Source organism: Phalangium opilio, unplaced genomic scaffold (genome assembly GCF_054372755.1).
Source record: "Phalangium opilio isolate 3A_F unplaced genomic scaffold, DU_Popi_V2 ptg000062l_1, whole genome shotgun sequence".
NCBI lineage: Eukaryota > Metazoa > Arthropoda > Arachnida > Opiliones > Phalangiidae > Phalangium > Phalangium opilio.
The window spans coordinates 717,429-736,932 of record NW_028324179.1 but is presented as its reverse complement, the minus strand read 5'-3'; the positions used below and the strand labels follow the sequence as shown (position 1 = coordinate 736,932).

General features: G+C 37.0%; 3 protein-coding genes and 3 long non-coding RNA genes across 12 annotated transcripts; 2 read left to right on the top strand and 4 right to left on the bottom strand.

Annotated features, from left to right (window-relative positions):
• Nucleotides 1-267: 267 nt before the first annotated feature.
• On the bottom strand, nt 268-6,126 carry LOC149663434 (uncharacterized). Of its 6 annotated transcripts, none has more exons than XR_016368519.1 (3): nt 1,235-6,126; nt 1,026-1,175; nt 868-952 (listed from the first exon to the last, which is right to left on the bottom strand). XR_016368519.1 is itself a non-coding variant. In XM_089842162.1 (2 exons), the coding sequence occupies exons 1-2, from the start codon at nt 6,087-6,089 to the stop codon at nt 881-883; spliced, it is 5,136 nt and encodes a 1,711-aa protein (XP_089698288.1). In that variant the 5' UTR covers nt 6,090-6,126; the 3' UTR covers nt 268-880. The 6 variants fall into 6 exon arrangements, 4 of the variants coding, with proteins under 4 accessions (XP_089698288.1, XP_089698289.1, XP_089698290.1 ...); XR_016368520.1 differs by having other exon boundaries at nt 1,026-1,142; XM_089842162.1 differs by having other exon boundaries at nt 268-952; nt 1,026-6,126.
• LOC149663433 (uncharacterized) lies at nt 6,092-8,550 on the bottom strand. The gene is made up of 3 exons (XM_089842201.1): nt 8,228-8,550; nt 7,877-8,147; nt 6,092-7,804 (listed from the first exon to the last, which is right to left on the bottom strand). Exons 2-3 carry the CDS (start codon nt 7,958-7,960, stop codon nt 6,092-6,094), a joined length of 1,797 nt encoding a protein of 598 aa, XP_089698327.1. The 5' UTR covers nt 7,961-8,147; nt 8,228-8,550.
• Nucleotides 8,551-9,163: 613 nt separating this feature from the next.
• Nucleotides 9,164-9,772, top strand: LOC149663432 (uncharacterized). Of its 2 annotated transcripts, none has more exons than XR_016368549.1 (3): nt 9,164-9,271; nt 9,332-9,439; nt 9,519-9,772. It is a non-coding gene; the product is annotated as an uncharacterized LOC149663432 (long non-coding RNA). The 2 variants fall into 2 exon arrangements; XR_016368550.1 differs by having other exon boundaries at nt 9,199-9,261.
• A 1,561-nt stretch (nt 9,773-11,333) lies between these two features.
• Nucleotides 11,334-12,220, bottom strand: LOC149663431 (uncharacterized). The gene is made up of 2 exons (XM_089842200.1): nt 11,776-12,220; nt 11,334-11,695 (listed from the first exon to the last, which is right to left on the bottom strand). Exons 1-2 carry the CDS (start codon nt 12,098-12,100, stop codon nt 11,334-11,336), a joined length of 687 nt encoding a protein of 228 aa, XP_089698326.1. The 5' UTR covers nt 12,101-12,220.
• A 1,523-nt stretch (nt 12,221-13,743) lies between these two features.
• LOC149663430 (uncharacterized) lies at nt 13,744-14,532 on the top strand. Its single transcript, XR_016368518.1, has 2 exons — nt 13,744-14,067; nt 14,168-14,532. It is a non-coding gene; the product is annotated as an uncharacterized LOC149663430 (long non-coding RNA).
• A 1,805-nt stretch (nt 14,533-16,337) lies between these two features.
• Nucleotides 16,338-17,339, bottom strand: LOC149663429 (uncharacterized). The gene is made up of 4 exons (XR_016368517.1): nt 17,204-17,339; nt 17,041-17,149; nt 16,456-16,952; nt 16,338-16,386 (listed from the first exon to the last, which is right to left on the bottom strand). It is a non-coding gene; the product is annotated as an uncharacterized LOC149663429 (long non-coding RNA).
• Nucleotides 17,340-19,504: the final 2,165 nt, after the last annotated feature.

The following is a 19,504-nucleotide window of genomic DNA, read 5'->3' as shown; positions in this document are numbered from 1 at the left end:
AGACGATGTCTATAATACTTTTAACGGTGCTAAATCAGCCTCAAGAGAGAGGAAAAGGAGATTGAAGCGGTCAGAGGGAAAGAGCCTAAATAGGATTGTCTAGGCGCGAGCTTGGAAGATTATGGCCATAGTATCTTTTTAACGGAAGTTAGTATGGCCTTAGACAAGTGTGATCCACGTTGCATCGTTGGCAAAGGAAAAATACCCGCCCCCCATTCACCCGTATACTAGAGGATATTTCAGTAAGAGAAAATTGATTGAATCAGGGATGGCGAGAGATCACAAGTGATATGGCTTAATATTATGAGCTAGATCCCCTTGTTTTTTTTGGCAGCATTATATAATTTAATGTTCCTAGATTTAATTGGCGCTGGTGATTTTGCGAACTATATGATATATTGAAATTAAAACGAAAAAGTTACATTTTGGAATATTCCTAAGCGTTCTTCGTTTGCGGGGAATATTTAGCAATAGCAATAGACGCCAGGGAATTAGTTTCTTGGGGGTTTGTATATAACTTCTAAATAACTATAACTATTTCCTATATCTTGGATGAATTTCAAAATTGCTGGAATTTAACTCGCAATAGTGAAGTTATAAGATTTGATTTTGATTAGTTTTGTTGAACTCAGAAACCATGAAATTATAATAAAGTTCCTACTTAATATTTGAATGGAGTATTTGCTAGATAATTTATATTTTCCTTTATATCTCCGTTATTTTTCAACAATTGCTTTCTAGTTTTTCCCTACAATTTCTTCCTAGTTTTTTCCCCACAATTTATCCCAAGTTTTTCCCTGCAATTTCATTATTTTCTCGGTAACATTTTACACCAATATCTGCGTATATTTCAAGGGCAAATTTCCTATGTTTCCTTAATTTACCACTTTTTATTGATCACTCTGAACAACGCCAGTTTTGCTGGGTTCTCTTTAAAAAAGAGAGACTTTCTCTAGAAGGATGATTGAGACGTCAGTCAAGTTACTGACGAATCTGTCTCGCTTGGTGATTGTTGTGTCACTAACCTCGTACCAGCTGTTATCTTTTCGAATAAAGTTTAGATAGTGACCTTGGTTTAAAGAAGAACCTTTATGAATGATCACGCCCCTAGTTTTGTAAACGCTGTGGTTTAAAACCACTTTCTGATTTTCGAATCCGGATATTTTGGTTAAAATCTTAATTGGGTGACCATTTACTACAGTATCTCTTGGAAACCACAGAAATACGTACTTACCGGCTGAAATCAATACATCACGTTCATCAATTTCTCTGCGTTTACAAGTTTCGCATGGCATCATTGTTGGTCTCATCCTTTCGACTAATAGTTTCCAATCAATTTTACAGAGGTTTGGCAAAGGAAGAGTGAAGATGCAGCTTTGGATAAAGTTTCCAGAACTTTTTTCCAGGTGACAGCTGGGGCATTTGGTAACGTTTTGCGACTTTGTCCATAATAGTTCCCGCAGAGCGTTAGAGTCAGGAGTTTCCATTTCTTCGCAAAGTCTTGGCAAGAGAACCCATAAGAATTCACTAGCATCTTGCTGTTCGTTGTGGGTAAAAGGCAACCCAACAGCCGTTCGCAAATTGAAACCATCGTCGCTGAAACTCGCATTGGAATTTTCAACATGCTCAATAGTGTTACGAAGGCAAGTCAAAATGGGCTTATCGCTCAATGATCCTTTGTGCTCTTTAATAATGTTCCTTAATTCCGGAATCAGTAACAACAATTGCAAAACGCTATTTGCGTAGCACGTTACTCCATCTCCATTTTGAAATCCCTTCAAGGGAAAAATGTCTATACTCTGAAGACCTAGTCTGATCTTTTTATTTGGTCTTTCTTTTAACGTTTCATCAGATCTCTCTCCTTCAACTTCTAAAATACACCTCGACGTCGGCCTTTTTGTACCTCTCTTTCCTTCCGACCCGACTATTTCTATAAGTGGAAGATCAGGTCTGTGTTTTTGACGCAGCCTGTTATACTCCGCAATGGCTCGTCCATCTGCCGTAATTTTATTCGGGTCTAATTGCAAGAGATGGAGACCGGCCAAGGAAGTCACTCGCGATAAAGCGACGTATGCCATGCCAGTTCCAAATAAATTTGATCCCAAATCCATAATTGCGCATTTTAAACTCATTCCCTGGCTTTTGTGTATAGTAATGGCATATGCCAAGATTACCGGGAATTGCGTTCGTTTGACGTATAAATTGGTCATTAGCAAGAACTTGACGCTCATTTTCTCGACTAAAAAGTCGGGCTTATTGTTCTCGTCGCTTGGTTCCCGATCTACTCTGATACGGATACCAGTGATGTTCCCACTGTCGTTCTTTTGGAATCCCGTTATAATGGCCATGGTGCCGTTAATAACACCTTCTTCGAAATTGATGTTTCTCCTAACCATTATTCGAGATCCAACGCAGAGATACAGCTTGCTCTCCAGACCTCCAGTTTTTGACGGCTCATTGTCTAACATTTTCAGTCTCCTGACAATGTTTTTGGTAATTTTTTTATCGTAATCAACGAGTTTGTCTTCGCATTGAACGCATTCAACTTTCTGTCGGCTTTCCTCTAGCATTTTTATGTTGAATTTATCGCACATGGCCAATTTCGGCATCAAACAGATGGGATGAAATCCTTCTTTAACCAGCTTAAGGTAAAGATTCATAGCCACCTGAATTTTGTTCCCTCCCGTAACTAGTCTACTTTCTAAGGTTGAAACGTCATCTTTCGTAACAGTTCCGACTCTAATTCGGTTAAGAAGGTCGCCATAAACTCGGTCGTCCGCCTGACGAACGTTTTGCGTTAGTTCATCGTATTGGAAATACTTCCAAAGATCAGTGCCTCCAATGCTATTAAATCTTAGTCTAGCTTCCTGGGAAGTGACTTTTAAAAACGCAGGATTACCCTGTACAGGCGGCAATTGGAAGAAATCTCCAAAAACAAGAACGCAAACCACACCGCCGAAAGGCTTGTTCATTTCCCAAAATTCATTTAGCCTCAAATGAACGTAAGTTAGTAGTACCGAAGACACCATAGAAATCTCATCGACAATCAAGAGTTTCAAATTTCCCAGAGTTTGTTTCATAATGGAAATGTTTTCGGAATTGAGGGAATGGTATTCCGCGGTACGCCCATGTTCTACTGGCAACATAAGTAATCTGTGCAACGTTACGCCGTTGACATTTAGGGCTGCCAAGCCCGTGGGAGCGGCTATCGCGACGCTACCGGCATTTTTAAAGTGACGTCTAACGGCGTTGGCGATAGTAGCAATAAGAAAGGACTTTCCAGTGCCGCCCGGACCAGATACGAAGTGGCAGAAATTCTCAATTTTCCCTCCCTCTTGAGTGAAGTGATCCATGACTTTGTCATAAACCCTTTTTTGATCATTGTTGAGTAACGCAACTTGGTCTAGTGCCGTGCCCTCGAAATCAATTTCCATAGCGGCTTCGACATCATGCATCGCATTTTCTGTTTCAACGACGATTTCTTTCCCTTGAAGGGCATTTTCATCGTCATAGCTTTCTGCATCCGAAATCGCGGCAATCTCTTTAGCTTTTTCGGAGGCTTTGCGCTTCTTTAGAACTTCTTTGGATACCGAGAATTTCTCGTGGTATTCTCTCATGGGTTTTAGCGTTGATAATGAGCTTTCGAAAGCTTCAGCGAAGGTTGCAAACTCGCCCAATAATTCAGTTTCGTTTCGCCATGGTTTGAACAGAATAAGTAGAGCGTGGCAGTACTTTTCTGGTTCCTCTATTGGGTCGTGAACGTAATGTTCTATTATGTAGGGCTTAATCCTCTTTCTCATCAAACCGACATTATTTTTCAACTCGATTACATTTTCAGATTTTTTCGCTGCCTCCGAGTACTTGACGTAATCGTAAAACCGGCCGAACTCGCGCAAGCTTAAATCTTCCAAGCTATCGGGTCTGTTGGGATACTTATCGTCCACAAACCCTGGTTGGCAAATGTCTTCGCTTTCAGGATCAATTTCCCTCAAGCGCGCAAGATCCTTGTAACATTTCAAAATTTTGGATCGGTTTTCCTTCACGTTAGTGTTAATAAATTTGGTGGTGTCAGACTTTTGAAACAATTTCTGACCCAACATCATGTCCAAGGCTTCGTAAATTCCGACCGATTTATTTGTGAAAGATTTCAGTCCATAAGCGAACAATCTTTTTGACAAGCTTTCGTGTGCCAACTCAGCGAAACACTGATCCATTTCAGCCCGATCTCCCTTTGTCACGTACGACGTGACGTATATCGCCACTTGTTCCGAGGAATCGGCGACAAACTGCAAATCCATATTGGCTTTCAAAGCCAAAAGTAATGCCGGATTGTAGTCATTGATAAAAACTTCGTTTTCATTTCTGGGCAAATCGTAGAGACGTTTTTGGCTTCGTTTCATTTTACGATGACGCGTAACTGATTCAACAGAGTTCAAAGTCGCAACGTTTGTTACGTTTCGAGGAAAACCGTAGCGACACACTTTGAGCTCCTTATTTCCTCTCTTAACCTTTCGGTAGCAACTGCTGCAACATTTATGTGTTTGAAATTTTTTTATTAGCCGGTAAAGTTCTGGACTTTCAGCAGCTTTTGGGATTGAACACGTGACATACTTTTGCACGTACTCCAAAATAGCTATTGCCGAACAGGAACCAATCATGGGAGCTTCCTCAGCCCACAACAAGCAATGATAATGGGCTAAGCCGCGAGATTGATACTCGACGCGCACAAAATGATGCGCTATCGGTCCAAGAACCGGATTTTCTTTACATAGCACAAAGTTGTTTAGTAGCGACCTCACTTTGTTGTGAAAATGCAAACTGACGCTAAGTGGATCTAAATTTAATAGTTCAGCCACCGACATAGATTCGATCCCTGGCACGTCAGCATTTACTCGTCGTAGGTGGTCGTGAAGTTCAATGTCATCGTATTCGGCCGGATTAAAGGTTAAAAGCCAAGTAGGTGGGCCATACTCTCTAATCATGGCCAAAACACATTTGAGAACTTTATACCAATAATCCTTAGTTCCTCGAATGTGGCCCATGAAAGTCGCTAAATTACTCTCGAGCTCGGAGTCTCGAGATTCAACTTGATTCACGAAATTATTGACAGATACGTTCATGGGTTTTTTCACTCGTAGAACGTAATTCAAACTACTGTTTATTGATTTCATTTCGGCCTCTTGGTATAAATGGAACATGAACGCATAATCTCGTCTAAACATTGGATTCGCGTTCAAAAGACGAGAAAGTCGGTATTCAGTTTCCGTTATTTTCCCAAACGGTCTTTCGTCGTGCTTGCCATAGCGAGCCATTGGGAACAAGTGCACGAATGACATGTATTCTAGATTTTTGTCCCAATTACTGATAGGCTCGGCTTCGACACGCTTCATTTGGTAAGAAGCCAACAAATCTTTTGACGGCTGAACATTCACCGGGTGAATTGTATAGTGATCGTACAGCTCATTCACTTCATCTTTTGAGAGTTTTCGCAACAGTGCCTCAGGTTGAGTTAAAATTTTATAACGGTCGTCTGGCGAAAGATTTGATTCGATCACACCATCATTGATAACATCGATATCGATTTGGTGCGATTCCGCTTGCGGATTTTTTGCAACTGTAGTGAAGCCGATTGTATTGACCTCGTCGAGGTTGTTTAACAGCGCCAGCGAATCCGTTTTCGAAATTAATTCATCGGGAGTTAATGAATTTTCGTGTTCAATAGTTCCGTTAATCTCCTCGGTGCCATAAATATAATCCTCATTGATCTGAGTAATATCAATGTCTTTGTACAGGGGATTAATTTTTTTCAGCTCAGCGACGGCCTTTTTCAAAGCATCAAGGCGAACAATTTTTTGCCAAACCTTTTTGTCACTAGTGGGCAGACCATTAACCAAGACGTGCAATTCGTGATCTTTAGGCAGTGATGCTGGTATCATATCCAAATTTTTTTGGACTGGAATTGGCAAGTATATGATTCTACCTTTCAAAGCTTTCACCGCACCAAACTGCATGTTGGAATTAGTTTTGGTACCTAACCGGACCACAGTGTGAAATGCTTTCACAAGCTGAATTAAGGCCTTTTCAAACATGTTCAAACTCGTGACTTCTGTTGGAGGGACGTCAACTCCCAAGCCGTTGAGGAAACATCTAATTGGAAATTTCCCTTTCGCAACTCTTTAGAACAATAAGGGCATAAAAGCATGTCCATTTCTCTAAAGTCAGGATTTTTCAATAGCAAACCAGCTCTTAAAATGAGAAAGGCGTGGTTGTCAAAAACTGAACTGCATCCCAGTTTTTCCACGGTCCTCAAATCTGAATTTTTTAATAATCTAGCGCAACAATCGCAAGATGTGTCGTGAAATTCATTAATATCACGCTCAGCTCTAGCAAATTGTTTATTGTAGAAAGCCAAGATTTCACTCTCATCGAGACAAGGCCTTATATCGTTCTCATTGCCTTTTGTCGCCTCGTTTTCCGCATTCGACATTTTCAAGCCACGTGCCTCAACAATTTTTCTCATTTTGGGTATAACATTTTGAAGAGATTCGAAATCACCATGATCTATCTCATCAGTCAATGTTGATAAAGCGTTAAGCAACGCTCGAACAGAGTAGAGTTTACTCAAAATTGTTCTGATCCCCGAGTAATGCGAAGCCAGCTCTCTGAAGGCTCGCAAGTAACTTTGGCATTCCTCGCTTTCAGAGCAATATAAGAAATGACCAAGATACGGAAGAACTTGCACTTCAAAATCTGAATCGTCCGATGGCAATTTGACAATGGATTTCTGGCAAAACTTATTTTTGTAGGAGCAAACGTCAAAATCAGAACTCAAAAGTTCATTTAAGACGCTATCACTGGCCTTTGCCGCCTGATTAATGAAAGCTATGACTTTAAAAATAGTCCGCTCTCTAACGTTGCAAATGTCACTGCATTCCCAATACGAAGCTTTATCTTTGGTTTCAATAAACCCAGATTCGTTAATTACGATATTCGCTTTGGGATTTTTGTCCTTTGAAACGTTTTCTACTGCATTGAATAGATTCGTGACAACACCGAAATCATTAACTTGCAAGCAGCGTTCAATGCCTCTGTTCAGTCTTTTCTGGTCAATAAAATTACCAGTTTCATCAACCCATAATTCATTAACATTTTCGCCGCTACGAGAGCTTTCTCGTAGCACCTTTATTAGAAGACCATTTTCGTCGAACTGCAAAATCTTTTCATAACGTGTTTCGTGGTCCTCGTTTTTTAAAATTCTGCCATCATTCCCCAAAGTAAAGTATGTTGTCTCGTGATAGAAAGCTTCTTCGAGACTATTGTGAAGCCTTTTTCCTCCAATAACTTTGATAAAATTGTCACTATCTACCAATCCAATTTCTTGCACTTTCTTGGCAAAACTTTTGAAATCTTCAATAAGTAACGAACGTCTTGCCTGGAAGGCCGAATATATTTGCCTTTTTAAGTGAAATGTTTTTCCAGATAGCAACTGGCATTGGAGTTTGTGGGATGTAAATTTGGAACTTTGCTTTTTACATGAATTAGCAGAAGTTTTTGTTGACAGCAAACGTTCCGTAAGTCGCGTGATCAAAAACCTCTTGAAACTTTCGGCAATCATCTTTTTATTTTTTGTTTTAAAAATTCCTTTGTTGAAGGAGATTTTTTTAACATAATAGTTGGCAGGATTCGCACCACCTTTTCTTTGTCGCGAAGTGCCACATATTTTAGGGGCCTTTTCAATTTTTGTTGAACTTGTCAATAAAGACTTACGATTACGTCCATCACTCGATTTTTTACTCTGAGAGAGCTGTTTTTTTTTTAAATAGTACCTTTTACACCTAACTCGGTTTGATACTGAGTTTTCCAAAATCTTATTTACCCTAGCCTGAGCTTGGTCTTTCAACGCAATTCGCTTTAAATATTGTAAGTGCTTTTTTTGTTTCTTAGCACGTAGCGAAACCATTTTAGTTCTCTTTCAGAGTTAGAAAGGCTTCTTTTAAAGCAAGAAAGGACTCCCTCTCTGTTGAACCACGAAAAAAGGTCTCTCCGTAGAACCACGAAAAAAGGTTTCTCTGTTGGACCACGAAAAAAGGTCTCTCCGTAGAACCACGAAAAAAGGTTTCTCTGTTGGACCACGAAAAAAGGTCTCTCTGTTGGACCACGAAAAAAGGTCTCTCACACATAAACACAAACACAAATACAAACAATGAAGCAAGAAATATTTTCTTACCTTTAAAAAGACGCTAAGAATTTAATGTACAGCTTAGTCCGCTTTTAGAAAAGCGTCAAACCCAAGCCAACTGTAACGATGCTCAGCAAACTTCACAGCTGAAAATAAGAAAACCCAAAACTCATAAAAATGTAATTAGGCTTACCTATAAGCTTTCACGAGTGAAGTGAATGTCTTTGTCTGAATTAGAACACGCGTGCCGTGATCGGACGAACTTCACATCCAGTTCAGTTCAGCTCAAATGTAGACCAAAACATTGAGACGGAAACAATTTATTTGTAGCACTCGCACTCGCTGGGGCCTACTTAGCCATAGCCAACTCGATCATGCAACCACCTGTGCACGTTTTCCCCTCCAGTAGTCCAGGCCCATCATCCTCCTTACTCGATGGAAAATTTCAGCTGGTCAAGTTGCTACCGATCTTCTCCAAGCTTGTGTTTATACTCTATGGCAGGTCGTTCCATGGTGGGAGATTTAAAACGGCATTATTTTTACGTTGGCGTCTGCTTATCCTCCTAAATTGTTGTGAATATTGTCGGTATTCCATTTAATTATTGAAATTCTAGCCATAGTGGGTGACAAGATCATTCGTTAACATATTTTCCAGATCATGTTTAAGTTAACGCTGGACTTGCCGGGAGTGTGGCGCACTCCTGTAAGCCAAGCTTCTGGGCGGCAAAGTTTGAGGGAATACGACACATGTCGGCGTTCCTACCCTATAGGTGCCGACTGTCCCGTGTCCGCCGGAGGTGACTTTCCCCAATGCCACCTTCCGTCACCTCCCAAGTAAACCTCATTTCCTTCCCTGCTTACACACATACGACCTAGCGGCCCCCGTCAGTGCTGGGCCGCGTAGGGTCTCCCGCTCAATTCTTCCTGGTGCTCAAGGCCTAACGGCTAAGCACTAGTGCTAGCAGGTGGAAAAAAAAAAAAAAAAACGCTGGACTTTTGCAACGTTAACAGCAATAGGGTTGATAATTGATTATTTACCAAATTCAATTCGGAAGACTTCATCAGACTTTCCTTCATCAACTGTACATTCAAGTAATTATTTTTATATTTACTGGACATTTCATTTTAAAATGCTTGTTTCACTTGATTTAGATCAATACTAAAAATATGATAGTGGCAAGTGACGCTTGTTACCGCGTCTAAACTTGTGTTCAATTGATTTGAACTATGACAAGGTGCAAATTGGAATTAATTTTAATTGTAAGAATAGAACTAAACTTAAATATTGAATAGATGTAGGATTTGGATCGTATGATTTAATTTTAAGAATTTCATACAGCCAAATTAGATGGAAATTTACGAAGTGAATATAAGTCAAACATAATACATGAAACACACAATAGGGTGCAATGTCAGAGCACCTTCCTGGCTTATCGTCCTGATAGAAAAAAAAACCGTAAATTTAATACATTCCGTATTTTCTAAACAAATATTCCCGAAATAATTGCATATAAATAAAAATTATCACATAAATGAAAACTATGATGTAAATTGCTATTGATTAATGACGTGAATAAAAGTATGGCATATTGATTAATGACGTGAATAAAAGTATGGCATATTGATTAATGACGTGAATAAAAGTATGGCATAAGGTTTAACCGCCCTCGGTTACATGTAGTTATTATATGAATGCATTTATTTGTTATAGTTAGATAAATAACACATTATTTATTTTAATTGCACTTTTTCCCAAATGCTTCAAAGATGCATCTTGGAGGGAAATAATATAAAAGGCCCCTGTGACTTCACAACCCTAGCCCTCATGACTTAAATAAATTATTCCTTTGTTTTCCAATAGTTCTTTTATTGGGAAAAAAAACTTTATAATAATTAAAAATAAATATAAAATATTTTTTAATGAAAAGAAAAAAAACAATTGGAGAAAATTATAATAGTGAAAAAAACCTCTAATAATGTAAAATAAAATATTTGTTTTACAAAATTATGAAAATTAAAAAAAATTATCATTAAAAAAATTTATTCTTTGTTGATTGCGACCCTGCAGTAAAATTAATATATTATTAAAAATTTGCATAGTCTAAGGCAAAATTATAAAACAATTATGCACACGTTTCAAAATTAAAAGACTAACTGTTTAAAGGTTGTTAAAGGGAGAATGAACTGATCATGAAACCATTGTTTTGTTAAATTTATATTTGTTAAATAACATCAAAATCATACATAAAATTTGCACCAAATTCTACTGTCAATTTATTTTATATTATTTTTCAGTTTCAAAGGTCGATTGTCAAAGCCTAAGAATGGTCAAAATAAATTCCATAATAATTATTAACGATTAAGTGCCTCGCAAAATTAGAATATCTCTAATTTTTGAGGAAAGACGACTGTATTTTTAATAAAAACCTATTTTAGGCAATTAAAAATGCACGCTGTTTCTAAACAAAGGCAAACTAAAAGCACCCCCTTTAAAAAAAACACAGTCAACCTTTCTCGAAAATTTGAGTTATGCTTAGAGAGCAAACTTTTGAAACTTTGAAAAATTATAAACAATTAATTGGGATAAGTTTTATCGATGATTTAGAAGTTATTTTTGGTTGTCTGACCATTTTATTCTCCCTTTTAAAGATATAAAATCATTATTTTGTCTACTAGCGGAAAGCTTTCGTCTTTTAAAATCAGATACAGCAGAAAAAGTATTGGTAAAATAAGCACGAAATTTTTTTTGGTAAAATCTCCATGTAGACCATTCCCTTAAATACTTGCCGAGAAACCAACTCGATCAGAGGGGACGGGCCGCCATATTAGGAGAGTTCCCTAGCGCCAAGAGGCAACGCTAGATGGTGCTCGTGTTCGCTACGCGTGGGAGTGTAGACGACTCACACTACCGTTTGCGTGGTAAGGTAATATGGCGGCCCCTCCACTGTGCTGTTTACCATTGAGTTGAGAAACTTGACACTTCTCAACTCAATGCTGTTTACTTTTCCTATTGCATTATAGGAACGGTCTATTGGTCACCTTATACTTTTGTAGTCAACACTAATTTTAACGACTTTTTTAGTTTAATATAATAATTTTAAATGCCCCCAGGTAATACTAGTCATAAAAGTTTGTTAGAATCCCTCTGTAGAACTTACGAATTCATCTCCTCTTCCAAATCCCGGATGAATTTTTCATCCTCGGATGCGGACCCCGCCGCCCCCGCCGCCCCCACCGACTCCTCGACCTCCATCCCCACCTGGGACTCCACCGCCCCCACCTGGGACTCCACCGCCCCCACCTGGGACTCCACCGCCCCCACCTGGGACTCCACCGCCCCCACCTGGGACTCCACCGCCCCCACCTGGGACTCCGCCGCCCCCACCTGGGACTCCGCCACCACCAGCGCCTCGGTGGCCACGGGAAGCTGGGAGCCCGTTGGCAACACAGAGTCTGGTGCCCCATCCGCCGCAACTTGCGGGCCCGCCGGCCCCGCCCCTCTTTGTCGTCGGGGGCCTGTTTATTAATAATAAAATTAAAGAGTACGTATAGCATTTGAAAATTTACATCGTTTAGCAATGAATGAAGTACTATACCATGTCGACCCCAGCAATTGCGTGCCAGGTGGCCGTAGCGCTGGCAATGGTTGCATCGGCGTTTCTTGCCGATGCCGCCGCTACGGCCACGATTTTCGCCGCGCCCGACGCCCGACTGCACAAGATCCACGGCCTCGCGGCCCCTTTCGGCCTCGCGGCCCCTTCCGCCCTCACGGCCCCTTCCGGCCCCGCGGCCCCTTCCGGGCCCACGCCCTCTTCTGGGCCCAAGCCCCCTTCCTCGCCCCATTTCCAGGGCGGGGAGTTCCCCGTTGAAATTAACATTCACAGTGGAATGTGCACCGGTGACGGTAAAATATCGCTCCATTGAAAACTAAATTTCGAAATAAATAAAGGCTTTTGAAATGAGATTTCGTGCCAACTGTGGTGTGGAAGGAACAAATTTTTTTGCGAAAAATTATATGTTATATTTAATTAATTCAAGATTAAACAAGGTTTTTACACCCCGTCAGAATATAGGTTTATTAAACGAGGTTTATACACCTCTTGTGAAAAGGGTATTTATACCCTCTTCAGACGAGATGTAAAAACCTCGATTAATTAACCAAATATGAGATGTAAAAACCTCGATTAATTAACTAAAGTTGTTTCATTAACTGTGATTAAAGTTACACACTATAAGGATTCAATGTAATTTGTCAGTACACCTCGTCTGAAGAGGGTATTAGACGAGTTTAAAAACCTGGTATAATTCAACTTATTCCCTTTCGCCGGAAGTTAGGCTTAGCTCGGGATTCATGGGGGTGAGTAACGGGAAGAAATTCGTCTGTCGTCTGCTACAAAAGCCAAAAATATGTACTGTAGCGGACGACAGACCAACTTCTTCCCGTTACTCACCCCCATGAATCCCGAGCTAAGCCTAACTTCCGGCGAAAGGGAATAAGGTGGATTAAATGACTTAAAACCTTTTCCATGTGAAACACTAAATACAGTTTATAAAAAACTTAGGTTTATTAAAGCATAGCGCGGCTCCAGTGGATCCCCTACAAGTTGGCGTTCCTCATGAACTCCAGTTTTGTGTTGCATGCATAAGTCGCGCCCACTAGCCTTTGCCAAGCCAAACCCGGAGTTTAGGAGGAAATTCCCCTTGTAGGGAATCCTCTGGAGCCGCGCTATGCTTTAAGCAAGGTTTTTATGTCCTCTTCACACAAGGATTAAAAAAAGGGTATAATAACCAAATTTTTTTTCATAAACTGTGGTTAAATTACATTGAAATTTTTTCCTGTGAAGGTAAAACCACATTTTATGAAAATATCTTTGATTTGTTACACAAGGTTTTAACACTTCATGCCACGAGGGCATGACGCGGCATGATTCATGCTCTCTTCAGAAAGTTCAGATAGCTGCAACGGACAAAGTAAGCAACGCGCACTAGCCAAGGCTTAATATCTATCTATATGGTCAAGAAAACGTTTTCAAGGATTTGAAAGTAGATATATTAACTATGTATCGCGTGCAGAGTGTAAAATAAGATATTCTCTGCATAAAATGATATAATTTGTTACTAAATTTTAAATTGGAAATAATAAGGAAATAAAATTAAAAGCTCCGCATTAAAACCACTTACTTGTTTTTTCGCGTCCAAAAAAGAAATGACTGCGTTCAGCAAGCATCAGCAATGCACCGGTTTACTACGGCATTATTATTCTCTCTAACCTGCCATTTAACCAGTTTTTTTGATAGGTCTAGCTGAACGTTTTCCAAAAAAAAACCACGAGTAAGCGTTAGATGCTGCAGAGATTGTTTATTCGCTAATAAAAGTAGAGTTTAATGTTTGAAGCAACATATAAGGGAAAAAATTGGGAACCGATATATTTTTATTGCTTTTCTTGAATTAGAATTTAGAGGAAACCACATAATGGTTTTAAAACTGGCGGTTTAACAAGTTTGTCCGGTTTCAAGCGACTTCTCACGGTAAAAATTGATAAACATATATCATTCACAGAACAAACAAAACTAAACTGAATTTCTGCTGGATAATGGATAGTGTAATTATTTGAAGTAAATTTTTCCTTCTGATTTAATTAACTGAATTGCAAGTGAAATTTAAATTTTGTAGAAGGGAAATTATCATTTCTCAACAATTTTCCTTTTCATATAATCATTAGACCAACACAAGCGCGGGTGCTCGCTCCTCTGCTTCTGATTCTGATATAGTAAGCAATAAGTAAACAAAGCTAAGTAAAACCTATCACCAAAGGTAAAAGTTTCCTAGATTATACAAAATCCCCCTACTGCCCTGTCATAATCTCCCATCATAGTGAAAATAAGAAGGTAAAAATACAATATCAAAATAATCTAAAAAAACTAGAGGCTTCCTAATCAGCAGAGCGAATGATAGTCTAATTAGGTCCTTGACTTTCATTCATCGCAGGGTTACAAATATGTTGAGTTGTGAGTGAAAATAACGTAGAAAGTTGCTAATATGTAACCATTTTTGATTTGGAATTGTGAATTGGTGTTGCCGCTGACATTGACTATTGCCTTTCAGTTTGACAGTACGTTTGATCCTAGCGGAACACTCATTACCATAAACTTAAATTTTGCGCCTTTTGAATATTGGGAAAAATGCTTTCTAGTGATAATTTAAATAATTGTAGGTATGAAGTAGGAAAATGGAGTCTTTTATCTTTATTTACTTCCGAAACAATATTAAAACCTTTTTCAAAAAATATTGATGTTCATCTAGTGTTGATTTACTTTAATACGATTTGCAATAAAATATTAAATTTAATTGTATTCTGGTATGAGATTTGGAAATGTTTTAGCGGGTGTTTAAATTTCATAACAATTTTTCCGTCATTGTTGTCACAGGTCACCAAAAAAATATAATTTTGGATTAATTTCACGTTAACTATATTTATTAAGCTATCTTACTAGAGTTAATTTAGTTTATTACATAAGTTGAACAAGAAATTCTCCTTAAACCCAAAGCTTAGTAGAGCGTTTGATCCTAGCGGAACATTCATTACCGCAAACTTTTAAATTTTGCGCCTTTTGAATATTGGGAAAAATGCTTTCTAGTGATAATTTAAATAATTGTAAGTATTAAATAGGAAAACGGAGTCTTTTATTTTTATTTACTACCCAAACAATATTAAAATCTTTTTCAAAAAATATTAATGTTTACATTTATTTAGTTCCGATATAATATTACACCTTTTCCAAAGTTAATTTTACCCTAACTATACTTCATAAAGTTTAATTAAACGGTATATCTAGTGTTGATTTACTTTAATACGATTTGCAATAAAATATTAAATTTAAATGTATTCTGGTATGAGATTTGGGAATGTTTTAGCGGGTGTTTAAATTTCATAACAATTTTTCCGTCATTGTTGTCACAGGTCACCAAAAAACTATAATTTTGGATTAATTTCACGTTAACTATATTTATTAAGCTCTCTTACTAGAGTTAATTTAGTTTATTACATAAGTTGAACAAGAAATTCTCCTTAAACGCAAAGCTTAGTAGAGCGTTTGATCCTAGCGGAACATTCATTACCGCAAACTTTTAAATTTTGCGCCTTTTGAATATGTTCAACCATGGAGGCTGTATCTTCGAAAGATACAGGCTCTTTGGTTCAACTTCCACAGCATGAAGCAAACTGAAAATGCCAACTTAACTTGTTATCAGGCACAAACCTAGGCCCTCCCTTGCTCTCAATCTGGTTGAAAATTGAAGAGATGGGTATCCGCGCGCTACCATGTTAACATGACGTTTAACTCAAGAGCCGTACTTCCGTAATTAAGTAAAATTAACATACTTAGACTTAATTGCTTCTGATTAGACTGGCCGATCGCACACCCTGAATACTTAATTGTTAAATTAAGAGTATTCGGAAAAGTAACTTCGCTCTAGTTTTTCTGTTAGAGGTGGCTAAATATCACGAAAAACCCCATGTTAATCTCCATAGGAAAATTGGTAAAAGCATGTGAATTTTGCTTTAACGTTACAAAAGAGTATCAAGTCATATCTACAAGGGCCTACCGGCCCTGTAGAAATGGTACCCTAAACTTTTGGGTAGTTTAAACAGTTTATTTAAAAGTTATTTGAGCTTTTATCCAAAAATGTATATTTTGGTTTAATTTCACGTTAATTATATTTAATTGAGTTAAAATTAACGTAGGATTGTGTTTTGGCAGTGTACATTTAGGCTATAAAATGAGTTTAAATGTATACTTCACCTTAATTGCAATTTTTAGTGGAGTTTTCGATTCTTATTTTACCCTAAACTTTTGAATTTCGCGCCTATTAAGGTGCTTTCGAGATAATTTAAATTAGCTTAAGTGTGAAAGAGAAAACATGGGGCTTTACCAACGGCTTGGTTAGATACAATCTTAATCAAGGACATCATTTAAGAGTTATCTGAGTTTTCATCCAAAAAAAATGTACATTCGGGGTTTAATTTCACGTTAATTACACTTAATTACGTTGAAATTAACTTGTCGTCAGTGCTCATTAAGCTTATAAAATGACTTTTAATAAATAATTCACCTTAACTCTTAATGTTTAGAGGAGTTTTTTATTATTTCCAACACATTGCGTTCAATTTTTATCATATCCTGTGCTAGGTTTGTGGTAAAGATTATCTATACAATATGTTAATGAATGATGTTATTCTATAGTTTAGCTTGAATACCAGTAATTAAATCAAATACCTATACAATTCATAGCAATTTAAACCAATAAACAAACGGCAACGTGGACTGTGGAAATAGCAAACAACGTAACCCTCCGTTTCTAACGTGGTTACGTTGAGAGAATCTGTGATGTAAACATGAAAATTATTTGACTAATTAAATTATATAACGACACTGTCCTCCTGGATTAACCAGCACCACTGTTACTTATGAATTAAACAATCCACTGTTGGTAACAAATAGTTTATAAAATGATAACGTAACATCACAGTATAACTGATTCAATAGGACCAAAATTGTTTTAACGAATAATCTGGTCCTCTACATTGGTTTAGTTTTAAGGAATTATATCACACACCTTCACAATTAGTAGCATTTTAGTGAGATTAACAAATAATGAAACCGCGTATACCTGTCCTCAAATGAGAATGTTGAGTGAACTGCGCTAACCAGTAACCTATACACCACTCTTTTAACTGCCGTAGGAAAACACATTGAACATTTTGTGATCTTTCCTGTAATATTTTGAAGTTGAATTCTTCACAGGGTGAAAACACTACCGTTGATTTCTAAACCATTAACAAATAATGAAACCCAGTATACCTCATACGTAACTCTCCGTTTCCAACGTGGTTACGTTGAGAGAATCTGTGCTGATGTAAACATGGAAATTCCTCTACATTGGTTTAGTTTAAGGAAATATATCACACACCTTCACAATTAGTAGCATTTTGGTGAGATTAACAAATAATGAAACCCTGTATACCTCAGTCCTCATATATTTGTTTGTAGCAGGAAACGAAGCAGACTGCGTATTTTTGGAATACAGAGCTGGAAATGAGCTTTTTTTATCTTGAAAGGGGAAAGACTATATAAATACTATATTACATAGACAAACTAAAATACAACTTAAGCCTTGGCCGTAAAGAACGTTCAAAAACTTACTTTAAATGATATAAAAACCTCTGTTAACTGTAATTATTTACCTGAATTACTTTTCTAGACGAAAATTCGACCTGATAACGACCTATTTCTTATTAAGGGTGCTACAGTTAATTAGAAAATACATATAAAGGTGCTCAAGCTCGGATGAAATAGTAAAGTAATCTGTCAGCGTCTACTGCTAGATAGTCTGACTCAAAAGTAATTTTGACGTACTTTCAGAATTAACTAAAATTAACATACTTAGAGTTAATTGATTTAAATTAAACTAGCCGATAGCACACCTTGAATACATAATTGTTAAATTAAGTGTATTCCGAAAAGTAACTTCGCTCTAGTTTTTCAGTTAGAGGTGGCTAAATATCACGAAAAACCCCATGTTAATCTCCATAGGAAAAATGGTAAAAGCATGTGAATTTTGCTTTAACGTTACAAAAGAGTATCAAGTCATATCTACAAGGGCCTACCGGCCCTGTAGAATAAATGAAGCAGTTGCATATTTATCTTCATTCGCTCCTCCCTTCAAAGCATGACATTTTTCATTCTAAAGTTCATATCTTTTTAGTTAGTTACAATTAAAATATTTAATTCCAGATATTCCTTACTATCAGCATATTTTTGCAAAAATATTGCGCCGCGGAATTTTTGAGGAATATTTTAAACGAGTTGCAAATATATGTCGAAAAAAACGTGACTAAAGTGAATGCATGTGCTTTTATGAAACCTGAAATTACTCCAAGACCTGAAAATTATAAATCATTACGAGAGCTACAAATTTTATGCTATGTTTCGGGGTCTACCCTTAATTCGATTGGTAATGCGTTCACGAAAGAAAAAAATATTATTAATATCCTTGCTCTAAAAGGCTCTTGAGATGAAATCAAAAGTTATTTAGACAAGCAATTACCAAATATAAAAATAACTAGATGGGTTAGTGCCAATAACAGGGGTGGCCTATTGTATGTTAGAAAAGATACATTTCAAAATAATAGATGATATTGTTAGTACCCTTATGACTCAACATCTCTTATCAATAAAATGTTAATAGAAATAATAGAAAAAAAGATGCAATAGAGAAAATAACAAATAATGACAAAATTTGTCAAAGTTGGGAGTTTCTTTTGGAAAGTTCAGACCTAGCACCCAATTTGAAAGAGTCAATTTTGAAAAGACTTGTTGAAAGTTTTCTAAGGCTAAGGGGTAAAGGTTTGCAATTATACTTGAGGGCAAAATATTTTGGGATGAAAAAGGAGAATGAAAAGGCACAAAAGAGCTTAAGAAAAGGGCTTAAAGAATTAATAAAAACTGTCATTGTAGACAAAGACCAGAAAGTGTGAAAGATAAGTTTAGAAAATTAACTGCCTGAAGATACAGATATTCAAATTTTCACTTTTGAAGACATGATTATAAAACATCAATTATTTTAAAAAATTCTTATCTTACTTTTTTTCAACAAAATTACTTCAGAACAATATTTTAACAAGAAACATGCGCATCATTTTAAAAATAGTACGCGTTACATTTATTTTCTATCAGAAATTTACAATTAGGTAGAGAATTCGGCCCTATAAAGAGTATTAAATGGACAGAAAATCGTTGAGAGCAGATAAAATAAAACCGTATTAAAACTTAACAAAACGTATTCTTCAATTGTAATGTTTTCGAAGTATTAAATATTAACGTGCTGTATAGCTCTCAAAGATCACGATCAATCTACAGATCATTTCGACACAAATAACTAAATCACAATGAAAAGGCCTATGTTATTTTCCGCTTCGCAATATTTCCAATTTTAAATTATAAAAATTTAAACTCTTCAAGAGAAATCTTTTCAGATATCCAAGTATTTGAATATCCTAATTGCAAATGTTAGTCGAAAGTAAAACCAAGTATCAAGATAGTATCCATTAAATTCTTCTAGATGCCATTTTTTCTTGAACTACTATTGGTAACAAAATACATGGGTAAATATTGTTGAAAAATATTTTGGGAAAATGAAATTTTGGTGAAAAAAAGTAAGATAAGAATTTTTTAAAATAATTGATGTTTTATAATCATGTCTTCAAAAGTGAAAATTTGAATATCTGTATCTTCAGGCAGTTAATTTTCTAAACTTATCTTTCAC